At 44.0% G+C, this 13,246-nt stretch overlaps 1 protein-coding gene across 2 annotated transcripts in view; it reads right to left on the reverse strand.

Moving 5' to 3' along the window:
• Window positions 1–13,246, reverse strand: part of SYNJ2 (synaptojanin 2) — a 206,682-nt gene that overhangs the window by 69,095 nt on the left and 124,341 nt on the right. For both annotated transcript variants that reach the window (XM_040350954.1, XM_040350955.1), the window contains exon 7: window positions 4,477–4,573. In XM_040350954.1, coding sequence (XP_040206888.1) covers window positions 4,477–4,573 — 97 coding nt within the window. The remainder of the gene's footprint in view (window positions 1–4,476; window positions 4,574–13,246) is intronic.

Consider the following 13,246-nt stretch of genomic DNA (forward strand, 5'->3'; position numbering starts at 1 on the left):
CACTCCTTGACCTCATTATTGAACTGAAAAACGATTGCTGTTTACCGAGTATACTGTATTTAGCAAGTGTAGTACATGGATAACTTGCATCAAAAATGACACAGTTTGACTTTATTTGACCATATAATACCCATTTAAAAATATACACAGTCCTCCCTGGGACCTGAAATGTAAGACAACCATGCAAAATTTGAATAGCTAGAAGATAACATGGTGGTTAACTGCTTGCCGACCAGCCGCCGTAGTTATACGGCGGTGACTTGTCGGTATGGTTCCCCTATCGAGATGGTTCCTGTAAGGACTGCGCAGGCGCAATCCTTGCCGACGGAAATCTCCGAACCTCAGCCGGCATCCAGGCTCATTCCTTAACATCCCAGTAGATTGGAGGATGTTAAAAAAAGAGCCCACGTCGCCCTGGAAGTTCGGTGATTTCCGTCGGCAAGGATTTCGCCTGCACAGTCCTTACAGGAACCATCTCGATAGCCGGAAACATATCATCAGATCAGCGGCAGGTCGGCTCTGCTGGGCGAGATCACGTAGCTATACGTCATCTCGCCAAGCAGCCAATAGGGGCGCGCCCCTCCGCTCGCCCCTGACTCCCACGCGCGTGCCGGGTGGGCGCGATCGCCGCTGGGCACCCACGATCGCTCGTTACAGAGCGAGGACCGGGAGCTGTGTGTGTGTAAACACACAGCTCCTGGTCCTGTCAGGGGATAAATGCCTGACCTAAATGCCTGACTCCCCTAGTGAGTCCACCCCCCCCACAGTTATAACACACCCAGGGAACATACTTAACCCCTTCCCTGCCAGTGGAATTTTTTATAGTAATCAATGCATTTGTATAGCACTGATCGCTATAAAAATGCCAATGGTCCCAAAAATGTGTCCAAAGTGTCCGAAGTGTCCGCCATAATGTTGCAGTACCGAAAAAAAAAAAAAATCGATGATCGCCACCATTACTAGTAAAAAAAAAATATTAATAAAAATGCCATAAAACTATCCCCTATTTTGTAAACGCTATAACTTTTGTGCAAACCAATCAATCGTTTATTGCGATAGAAGAATACGTATCGGCCTAAACTGAGGAAAAATATATTTTTTTATATATTTTCGGGGGATATTTATTATGGTAAAAAGTAAAAAATATTCATTTTTTTCAAAATTGACGCTCTATTTTTATATTGCAAAAACTAAAAACCGCAGAGGTGATCAAATACCACTAAAAGAAAGCTCTATTTGTGGGAAAAAAAGGACGCCAATTTTGTTTGGGAGCCATGTCACACGACCGCGCAATTGTCAGTTAAAGCGACGCAGTGCCGAATCGCAAAAAGTGCTCTAGTCTTTGACCAGCAATATGGTCCGGGGCTGAAGTGGTTAAACAATAGGCAAAGCAATCAAGCATCAGTACAAAGGTTTCCATGAAACACAATTATATAAGTTGCCGTTGAATATAGTAATTATTATGGGTCCTGAAATAATTAGTTACTCCAATACATAGGGCTTATATCACAATTACAACTAGTATGTACAAAGTGCAATAACAATCAAAGTGCATTATGTGATATTAATTAAAGTGCAAATAAAAAATGTCCTTTATGCAAGTGTCTTATTAAAGTGAACATTTGAGGTCCTTTGCATTAAAGTGTCTTGTGAAAAATAATATGCACCGTAATTCACATTATAAATCTTCAGTGAATAACTTCACCAATGCGCTTCCAACTTCACTCAGGAAAACTCACCAAATAGCAGTGACTTCCCAGAGGTCAAACATCTAGGGGTTATTCAATTTATCCTCTCAGTCACTCCAGGAATGTGAAAAACCAGAGGGAAGTATTATGGGTTTAGTATTATGGGTCCTGGCGGTACGCAGTGACATATGCAGGCCCCATTGTAATCGAATGTCTGTGCCTGATCACCCTGTGCAAAGGTTTACTCACATATTGCATAATTGGACTTAAAGGGTAAGTCCACCCTAACAGTAAAATCTCTACATCTACAGACATCCACAATCTATCACTAACCTATCTAGCCCTGTAAAGAAAAAAATCTGAATACATACCCATTTTAAAGCCAATCCGACCAGATCCCACGCTGAGCTGTCAGCTGCAGCTTTGCTGTGCAGGCGGGTGGAGAGGACACTGAGGACAATGGAAGCTCCATAGTAAGTCTATGAGTGACGTTCACTTACCATTCCTTTCACAGCTGTTTTGCCCTCTGCAGAGCTTCCTTCGCTCGAGACCAGACCGGATTGGTTTCAAAGAAGCTATGTTAACCGATTTCTTCTTTATAGGGCTATATAGGTTAGGCTTATATTGTGGATGTCTGTAGATGTAGCGATTTTAGTGTTTGGGTGGACTTATCCTTTAATAAGTAAAATGTAACTTTATTTTTATTTTTTTAACACTGAGAGTAGGTTATACATATGCATCATATTGGGAGATTGAATTAAATCTGCATAGACTACTATTTAGTGTTGTGTTGAATAGCATAACTGTGGTATATTTACCACCACATATATTGTAATTGGACTTTCTAGAAATACTGCTTATATAATAAAGAAAACAATTTCAAATGAGAGAACTCAGACAAGGATTATATGGATTTCTTTTAAATCAAATCTAACGATGTAGTTAAAAAAATGAAAACATGTTAGTCCCTTCCTGTCCACAATCCCTATATTTATGTTCCTCGGCATAGTGCCCCAAGGTAAGGGTATATAATAAACGTGCTCTTTTTGATTGCTATCAGGTGAAACTGTGTGTCACTAGCAGATCAGCTACTAATGGCCCGTACACACGATCCGAATATCGTACGAAAAATGTTGTCCGAGGAAGAATCGTACGATAATCGGATCGTTAGTACAGAGCTTTTGAGAGCCTATCATGACAGTTAATTCGATATTATTTTATCGGACATGCAGGAAAATTTTCATCGTACAGTACCAGATTGATTAGTCAGTACAGTTGTCGTCCGAAAATACAATACAAATACATGGCATCACTTACGATTTATTTTTTCTGTCGTACGAGAATTTCCGTGACTTTGATAACCCATTTAATTTCTACTTGCGACTATTAAGCGAAAAAAGTTGTACGATCTGTCGTACGATATTCAGTGTGTACGGGGCATAAGGATCCAAAACAAATCTTAGTGGCTCTTGAGCATATAATTATGTCAGCTGTGATATAGTGTTCACATGCTGACAGAAGGATTCATTGGCAAATTAAACAATCAGCCTAAGTACTATATAGAGCATGCCACTACAGCCTGAAGGTGGCAGTGTGCATCTTTTTCAAATGAAATCTCAGATGCAATTACAGTATTAAAAAAATATAATACAAAAAAAGATCCAAAAAATTGTCATTACTGTCCTAAAATAAAAACACTACAGGGTACATTTAAAAAATGATAGGTGGCTGTGCTTCTTTACATTCACTAAATTTTTATTATTTCAATACGAGTATCACATCGGTGATAACATGATAACGTTTGCAGTAAAGCAAAAACAGAGAGGGGAAAAAAATTAAAAATGTAATTTCTCAAAATAGAGACATAAATGCATTAACATAAACAAGGATAGATCTACAACTCCAGTGAATCCTCTGAGGAAAATATTGGCTGTGCTTCCTCCTCCTTAAATGTATCAATAAAAACATTAGTGCAGTGGTTGCCAATACAAATTCCTGCAACTGTTAGATGTGATTGATGTGATGTGATGCAACATCACATATGGAAATAAATGCATACAATCTGTGCTCAGTACTGTCCATATCAAAGGGCAAGCCTCTTGCAAGGAGCAGAAGCCATCTCCAGGACCATGTAATAGAGAGAAGAATGCAGAGGCGCCACTAAGTATAGACTATTTAAAAAATGTATTTGCAGAAGATTAAAAAGCCCCTCATAAATAAAACTCTCAGAAAAAAAGTAGCTAAATAAAAGCACCCCCCAACGACTTGTTACTGCCAGTGCGCATGCTCGGAAATGCGTAGCGGCACATCCTGTTATGTCGATGCGCTCCAAAGAGCGTTCCACCTCTCTTACTTGGATTCCTACACACACAGAGCCATCTCTTGGACCCACCCGAACAGGGGTTACCAGCTCATCAGCGCCCATCAGTGTACTATTTACACATGCCTACTTTTATCTACCCAATGTGAGTGGCTTTTTAACCTTCTGCAAATAAATGTTTTAAATAGTCTACACTTAGAGACTCCTCTGCATTCTTCTCTCTTTTAAGTGTCAAAAATGTGCTGCTTCTCTGTCAGTCAGTGTAATAAAAATGTATTTTGACATGCTAAATCAGTAGATTGTAGACTTTTTTTCTAATTTTTTATCTGAGAAAACAATATTAAAAACAAATACATTCTTAATGTCTTGCTATTATCTACAGTAATTAATGCATAATACGTACATCTAATAATACTTCAGGTTACCAAATGTATCAATCTATTTACTGAATATGGGACTGCATACTACCTTAAAGGCACGGCTTAGAACCTCTTCTCCTGCTTTGCTCCTCAAAAGATTGACAATCACTTGCTTGCCGTACTGTTCTTTTAAGAGCATCATGTGTCTAGAAAAACAAATTTAAAAAGAATTTAAAAATAGTTTAGTATGAATATATAAATGAAATTAAAAATAGAATTACAACTAACAGCTAAAATCCAATTAGCTAGCTTGGTCAATATCCTTATATTCCTTTGCACTGCTTTTTATAAATAAGACCCACTGTATCCACTAAAACACTATTAAAACTATAACCTGAATAGAGATTGTAAGGCCCCTTTCACACTGGGGCGTTTTTCAAGCTTAATGGAGCGTTATTCGAGCAAAGCCTCATCTGCAATCCCAATGTGCTGGTAAAGCACCGCTAAGATCCTAACGTTTTAGGGCGTTTTTGCAGTGCCTCAGTGTGAAAGGGTAAGGCGTTTTTACAGCGCTTTCAATACATTTCAATGGAGAGGGGCGTCTTTGGAGCATTTTTTTTTTGGCGCCCAAAAGCTGCTCCAAAGATGCTGCTTGCAGGACTTTTCAACTCCCCGCCAGTGCAACGCCTCAGTGTGAAAGGGTAAGGCGTTTTTACAGCGCTTTCAATTCATTTCAATGGAGAGGGGCGTTTTTAGAGTGTTTTTTTCAGCGCCCAAAGATGCTGCTTGCAGGACTCAGTATGAAAGGGTCCATTGAGATGCATGGATTTTTTTTTGAGCGTTTTAATAGCGCTATTTTTAACGCTAAAACGCTGTAAAAACGCTTCAGTGTGAAAGGGGTCTAAAGCAAATCTAAACTGGTAAGCTGCTATATATTACATTTTTTGTTCTAGGGTTCAGATATACCTTAAGGTGGTTGTAAACCTCAGTCATGGAATCTGAGCATATCGGTAGTGTTTACTTATTTCTCTCCAAAGCTCTAAGTGTGGCTTCTCTCTGGTGCTTCATTACTCAGTTATCAGGATGAGGCCCTTCTGAGTTTTCTGACACATGAGATAAATTGTGTGGGAGGGAAAGCTTAGCAGGCAGCCTGTCTATTCAGAACACAGTTCTTCTGCTGTGTGTAGGGCAGTGTGTGCCCTTTCCGATCACCGCTCACACACTGTTACTGCAGCCTCTCACCCTCCTCTGTGCTCCCGATAGATGAAAAAAGATTTTTACACTTTTCTGACATTTTGAAGGGTTGTAAAGCTCCATTCACACTTGTGAGACTCCAAATTTGCGCCGACTTTGGAGGGCAACTCTGACACAACTTTGGATGGGTGCAACTTAGATATGACCTTGGCTTTGACCAGTGATAATGGACAACTGTTGCATTGTAAAACACTCCATGAGTGTGCGCAATTTTAAAGCGTGACATGTTAGGTATCTATTTATTCGGCGTAACATCATCTTTCATGTTTTACAAAAAAATTGGGCTAACTTTACTGTTTTGTTATTTTTTAATTCATGAAACCATTTTTTCCCCAAAAAAGGCGTTTAAAAAATGATTGCGCAAATACCGTGCAAGATAAAAAGTTGCAATGACCGTCATTTTATTTCCTAGGGTGTCTGCTAAAAAAACATATATAATGTTTGGCGGTTCTGAGTAATTTTCTAGCAAAAGAATGATGATTTATACATGTAGGAGAGAAGTGCCAGAATAGGCCCGGTATTGAGGCGATATAAAAGCCCTGTATTAAAGTGGTTAAAAACCATTGGAAAACATGGGCAACGATTTCTCATGCAACTTTGATGTCCACAGTTGCATGAAAAGTCGCACAAGTGTGAATGGAGCCCAAAGAAGAGAAGACTGCAGATAAACAATTAAAACCTATGTAGGAGGATTTGTTTCATCGTCCGAAGCTCCGTGACCGTGGGACCAGCGGACCCGATCACCGCTGGAGTCCCGCGATTGGTCCCTGGAGCTGAAGAACGGGGAGAGCTGTGTGAAAACACAGCTTCCCCGTTCTTCACTGTGGCGCCGTCATTGATCGTGTGTTCCCTTTTATAGGGAAACACAATCAATGGCGTCACACCTACAGCCACACCGCCCTACAGTTAGAAACACAAATGAGGTCACACTTAACCCCTTCAGCGCCCCCTTGTGGTTAACTCCCAAACTGCAATTGTCATTTTCACAGTAAACAATGCATTTTTAATGCATTTTTTGCTGTGAAAATGACAATGATCCCAAAAATGTGTCAAAATTGTCCGAAGTGTCCGCCATAATGTCGCAGTCACGAAAAAAAAAATCGCTGATCGCCGCCATTAGTAGTAAAAAAAAAAAAATGAATAAAAATGCAATAAAACTATCCCCTATTTTGTAAACGCTATAAATTTTGCGCAAACCAATAGATAAACGCTTATTGCGATTTTTTTTAACCAAAAATAGGTAGAAGAATAAGCATCGGCCTAAATTGAGGAAAAAAACGTTTTTTTATATATTTTTGGGGGATATTTATTATAGCAAAAAGTAAAAAAAAAATTGCATTTTTTTCAAAATTATCGCTCTATTTTTGTTTATAGCGCAAAAAATAAAAACCGCAGAGGTGATCAAATACCACCAAAAGAAAGCTCTATTTGTGGGGAAAAAAGGACGCCAATTTTGTTTGGGAGCCACGTCGCTCGACCACGCAATTGTCAGTTAAAGCGACGCAGTGCCGAATCGCAAAAACTGGCCAGGTCCTTTAGCTGCCTAAAGGTCCAGGTCTTAAGTGGTTAAAGAATCCAATATGTCATTAACCCATTGACCCAATATGTCATTTTCTAATTAGAAAGGAAATCTGGATAATTACATTTTTAGTTACTTTAACCCGATTACTTTTTGCTTCCTTTATTTCAATCATACAAACAAAGTAAATAGAACTAAATACATAAGGTATTTTGTTAACTCCCAAACTGAAGTGCCCAACCTAGCAACCGGATCTAAAAGGAAAACTGTACACAGGATTTCAACAAAGGTTATCTTTCTGGGAATTCTGCCATCTCCATTGCAAGGAGATTAATAAAGCTGTGTGTTAACCTGCCTGCTGAACATGACCGTACTTTGCCTGGTAGAAAAATATGCACATCTTGGCAGTGCTGGGATCCTAAATACAATGTACCTTTGCTCTTGGACTTTTCAGTAGAATAGGAATATAATCTCAGTTATAAGAGCATCAGCAATACGCATACAATGTTCACGCAAATAAAAAATATCTATTTTGCAGCTGTACTGTAAAACTGTATCTCAGTTAAACATTGTTTTACAATACGCTTAATATGAATGATCTTAATACATGTTCCGAAAACATTTTTTCCCCCACATTGTACACACGATAATGATAGGGGCAGCAATTTCTTCTTATTACATAAGAGGACTCTGCTTCCTACTTTGTTCTGCCTCCCCTAATGTGGCTAATATATTATTGAAAAATTCATAGCAGTTTGTAGTAGTCATTGTACTAGAGAAACTACCCTGCCCCTAGTGGCTAATCTGTACATTTAAAGTGATATAAATCCACTCTCATCCTTTCTAAACTACTGCCATAGTGATTATCTATAAGGATATACATGCCTCTGCATGTATCCTTTACCTGTCAAATGTCTCCACTCTGTCTGTTATGAGACCCGAAAAATCCATGGGTGGGTCTGTTGTCAGGAGCTCGGTGGGTGGAGTCGTGATGTCAGTAGACTCCCCGCCCACCTCTACACTACCCTTGCCAACATGCATTTTCTCCTGTGTATTTCTTACACTGAACTTCTGCTATGATCATTAACATCCAGTCAAAACCCAGACAAGTCACCACATGACTTCCGCATGCCCAATAATGCTGAGGTGTGGAGCAGCCAATCCTGGTAGAGCTGGAGAAAAAAGGAGGAGGGGATCTGAAGTACACTGAATGTCTCTCAGGCTCGTACATTAGATATGTAAATCACCTGTCACTCACAGTAAGGGGGAGAAACTGAATCCTATTTCTCAGTTTTTTTCTCACTGAAAAAAGATAAGAGGATTGCTCAGAGCTGGATTAACTCTTTGTGGCAAGACTGGGCACAGATGACATGCAGGGCCGGCGCTACCACTAGGCGGATTAGGCAACCGCCTAGAGCGCACTGCCGCCTAGAGCGCCCGGCCACTGGTTATTTTACTCCCGAACTGTCCTCCCCCTCCACAGAGCTTCCACACAATCCACAAGCCGCCCTGATATGTCAAACAGCGCAGCGCCGCCAGTCTCCCCCGAGCGCGGCTCGAGATCTCCGCTCGGCGCTCTGACATCAGTGTCACATGGCATGGGTCCCGGCTACAAACCCCTCTCCGGCGCTCTCCGCTCTTTGATTTGATTGTCATGTCCTGGTGTCAGTGTCCAGCAGCCCCTTGTACGCTCTCCGCTCTGAGATCTTTTTTAAAATCAGGCAGCAGCCCCTCCCTCTCTGCTGTATGTCTGTGACATGTGTCCACAGTTTGCTCCGAGGCCGCTCTCCACTTTGCAGTGTCCAGCTGCACAGTGCCCCCCCCCCCACGCTCTCCTGACGCTGTGTCAGTCTGGAGCAAACATGGATGCAATGCATCATGGGATTTAAAGTGGTGCCTGGCGGCGGCTCCCTGGGCTTGGGGGAGAGGTGAAGCCTGGAAGAGGCACCGTGCCACCGGCCACCGACACAGAGGCAGCAGGCAGGTACACAGCAATCACAGGGTCACTCACCGTTCAAGTTGGTGTGGTGAGTAAAACTGCTGTACGTTGTATATGTGATGACAATGACATTTTTTAAAATGTATGTGTATATTAAAATAACTGGCAAATGCCCCCCCCCCCCCCCCCCAGGAACTGATTGCATTGATGGGTAGCAGTGGCGGTTCGTCCATAGAGGGCGCTGGAGAGCCGCCCCCTCTGGCTCTCACCGCCACTGAGTCAAATAACATAGATTCATGCATTGCACAAATCTATGTTATTTTTGCTGCTGCCGCTGTTATTCAGATGGTCGGCGCTCAATGTCCAGCCATCTGAATATTGCCAGCTGGTTGGCTGTACGGAAATGTCTATCAAAGCCAACAGCTCTGATAGGCTTTCCCAATACAGCCCTCGGGTCCCGGAAGCTTATTCTCGGAGCGCACAGACTGTACGCCCCTTGAATAAGATGACAGGCGTCTCAGCCAATCAGGTTGGCCAGTTCTGGCTACCTGTAACCTGATTGGCTGAGACGCCTGTCAGTCATCGAGGGCGGGAGAAGACATCGTGGGACGTGGATGCCTGACTCCAGTAAAGGTAAGTGACGGGCGGGGGGGAAGAACGCAATTTACAGGGCACAGTGGGGACAATTGGCACAGCGGCGACCATTAAAGGGCACAGTGTCTGCGTTTAATGGCATGGCACAGTGGTGACAATGTATGGCACAGTGGCTGCGTTTAATGGCATGGCACAGTGGTGACAATGTATGGCACAGTGGCTGCGTTTAATGGCATGGCACAGTGGTGACAATGGATGGCACAGTGGTGACAATGGATGGCACAGTGGCTGCGTTTAATGGCACGGCACAGTGGTGACAATGTATGGCACAGTGGCTGCGTTTAATGGCATGGCACAGTGGTGACAATGTATGGCACAGTGGCTGTGTTTAATGGCATGGCACAGTGGTGACAATGGATGGCACAGTGGCTGCGTTTAATGGCATGGCACAGTGGTGACAATGTATGGCACAGTGGCTGCGTTTAATGGCATGGCACAGTGGTGACAATGTATGGCACAGTGGCTGTGTTTAATGGCATGGCACAGTGGTGACAATGTATGGCACAGTGGTGACAATGGATGGCACAGTGGCTGTGTTTAATGGCATTGCACAGTGGTGACAATGTATGGCACAGTGTCTGCGTTTAATGGCATGGCACAGTGGTGACAATGTATGGCACAGTGGTGACAATTAATGGCACAGTGGCTGCGTTTAATGGCATGGCACAGTGGTGACAATGTATGGCACAGTGGCTGCATTTAATGGCATGGCACAGTGGTGACAATGGATGGCACAGTGACTGCGTTTAATGGCATGGCACAGTGGTGACAATGTATGGCACAGTGGCTGCGTTTAATGGCATGGCACAGTGGTGACAATGGATGGCACAGTGACTGCGTTTAATGGCATGGCACAGTGGTGCAAGTTGATGGCACAGTGACTGCATTTGATGGCATGGCACAGTGGTGCGAATTGATGGCACAGTGACTGCATTTGATGGCATGGCACAGTGATTGCGTTTAATGGCATGGCACAGTGGTGCGAATTGATGGCACAGTGGCTGCATTTGATGGCATGGCACAGTGGTGCAAATTGATGGCACAGTGGCTGCGTTTGATGGCATGTAACAGTGGCTGTGTTTGGGCACAGTGAGACTGCAATTTTTTTTTCCTTTGCGCCCCCCCAAAAATTTTGAGCACCAGCCGCCACTGATGGGTAGTGGTGAAGCGGCATTGATGGGCACTGGTGAGGCTGTATTTGATGGGCGCGGGTGAGGCTGTATTTGATGGGCGCGGGTGAGGCTGTATTTGATGGGCGCGGGTGAGGCTGTATTTGATGGGCGCGGGTGAGGCTGTATTTGGTGGGCGCGGGTCAGGCTGTATTTGATGGGTGCTGTTCAGGCTGTATTTGATGGGTGCGGGTCAGGCTGTATTTGATGGGTGCGGGTGAGGCTGTATTTGATGGGCACTGGCAAGGCTGTATTTGGTGGGCGTGGGTCAGGCTGTATTTGATGGGCGCGGGTCAGGCTGTATTTGGGTGCAGGTCAGGCTGTATTTGATGGGCGCGGGTCAGGCTGTATTTGGTGGGCGCGGGTCAGGCTGTATTTGATGGGCGCGGGTCAGGCTGTATTTGATGGGCGCGGGTCAGGCTGTATTTGATGGGCGCGGGTCAGGCTGAATTTGATGGGCGCGGGTCAGGCTGAATTTGATGGACGTGGGTCAGGCTGTATTTGATGAGCGCGGGTCAGGCTGTATTTGATGGGCGAGGGTCAGGCTGAATTTGATGGGCGCGGGTCAGGCTGAATTTGATGGGCGCGAGTCAGGCTGTATTTGATGGGTGCGGGTCAGGCTGTATTTGATGGGCGAGGGTGAGATGGCATTTGATGAGCACAGGTGAGATGGAATTTGATGGACGCGGGTGAGGCTGTATTTGATGGGCACTGGCGAGGCTGTATTTGATGGGCGTGGGTGAGGCTGTATTTAATGGGCGCGGGTGAGGCTGTATTTAATGGGCGCAGGTGAGACTGTATTTGATGGGCGCAGGTGAGACTGTATTTGATGGGCGCAGGTGAGACTGTATTTGATGGGCGCAGGTGAGACTGTATTTGATGGGCGCAGGTGAGACTGTATTTGATGGGCGCAGGTGAGACTGTATTTGATGGGCGCAGGTGAGACTGTATTTGATGGGCGCAGGTGAGACTGTATTTGATGGGCGCAGGTGAGACTGTATTTGATGAGCACGGGTGAGACTGTATTTGATGAGCACGGGTGAGGCTGCATTTGATGGGCACAGGTGAGGCTGTTTTTGATGGGTGCAGACGAGACTGTATTTGATGGGCGCAGGAGAGGCTGTATTTGATGGGTGTAGGTGAGACTGTATTTGATGGCCACAGGTGAGGTGGAATTTGATGGGCGTGGGTAAGGCTGTATTTGATGGGCACGGGTGGGGCTGAATTTGATAGGTGCTTCATTAAAAAGGTGGGGTTTATATGGACAGGGAAAAGGGGGTGGAGCCAGGGGGCGGCAAATTGAGGTTTCGCCTAGGTGTCAAAAATCCTTGCACCAGCCCTGATGACATGACATCCTATACTGTACAAGGTACAAGCCTTAATTTTAAAAAAAATGGTTTACATCCACTTTAATACAAGTACAAAAATTTGGAAAAGCAAGAAAGTACCAATGTTAAAAAAGGTTAAAAATCTCTGAAATTAAAAAATAAATAAACCATATCCTTTTATAGTGTGTACATGCCTCAATCCAAAGCACCCAGTGTTTTTTCTGTATGCACTCTCATTCCTCTACTATCTGTCACTTCCAACAGTATATGTTAAGACAAAGCAATCCTGGGAGACAGAACCCCCACCATCTCAAGACACAGCAGGTGATAAACAGTCTCAGCTGTGCATGTTTCCCTACAAGACCATAAGTCAGGGGTCCTCAAACTTTTTAAACAGGGGGCCAGTTCACGGTCCCTAAAACTGTTGGGGGGCCGGACTATAGTTTAAAAAATATATGAACCTATGCACACATCTTATTTGAAGTACAAAAAAAACAGGAAAAAACAATACAATATTTAAAATAAAGAACAATTTTAATCAACATAAACTTATTAGTATTTTACAGACTCCCTTCATTACGGAACCCCAGCCCCCGCATCACCGATTCCTCTCCATTACAGATCACCCCCATCAAAAATTCCCCCGTATTAGGTCCCCCCAACACAAACTTCTCTCCATTACAAAGCCCCCAATAACAGACCCCCCATCACACAGACCCCCAACACAAAGGGAGGGGAGAGGATAGGACAGAGAAGGAGCAGTCAGGTGGAGGGTAGGACAGAGTGGGAGCAGCCAGATGAAGGGGAGGACAGGGTGGATGCAGCCATGTGGAGGGGAGGACAGGGTGGATGCAGCCGAGGGGAGGACAGGGTGGATGCAGCCGAGGGGAGGACAGGGTGGCTGCAGCCAGGTGGAGGGGAGGACAGGGTGGGAGCAGCCAGGTGGAGGGTAGAATAGAGTTGGCGCAGCCAGGTGGAGGGTAGAATAGAGTTGGAGCAGCCAGGTGGAGGGTAGA

The sequence above is a fragment of the Rana temporaria genome, chromosome 4 (genome assembly GCF_905171775.1).
Source record: "Rana temporaria chromosome 4, aRanTem1.1, whole genome shotgun sequence".
Lineage (NCBI taxonomy): Eukaryota > Metazoa > Chordata > Amphibia > Anura > Ranidae > Rana > Rana temporaria.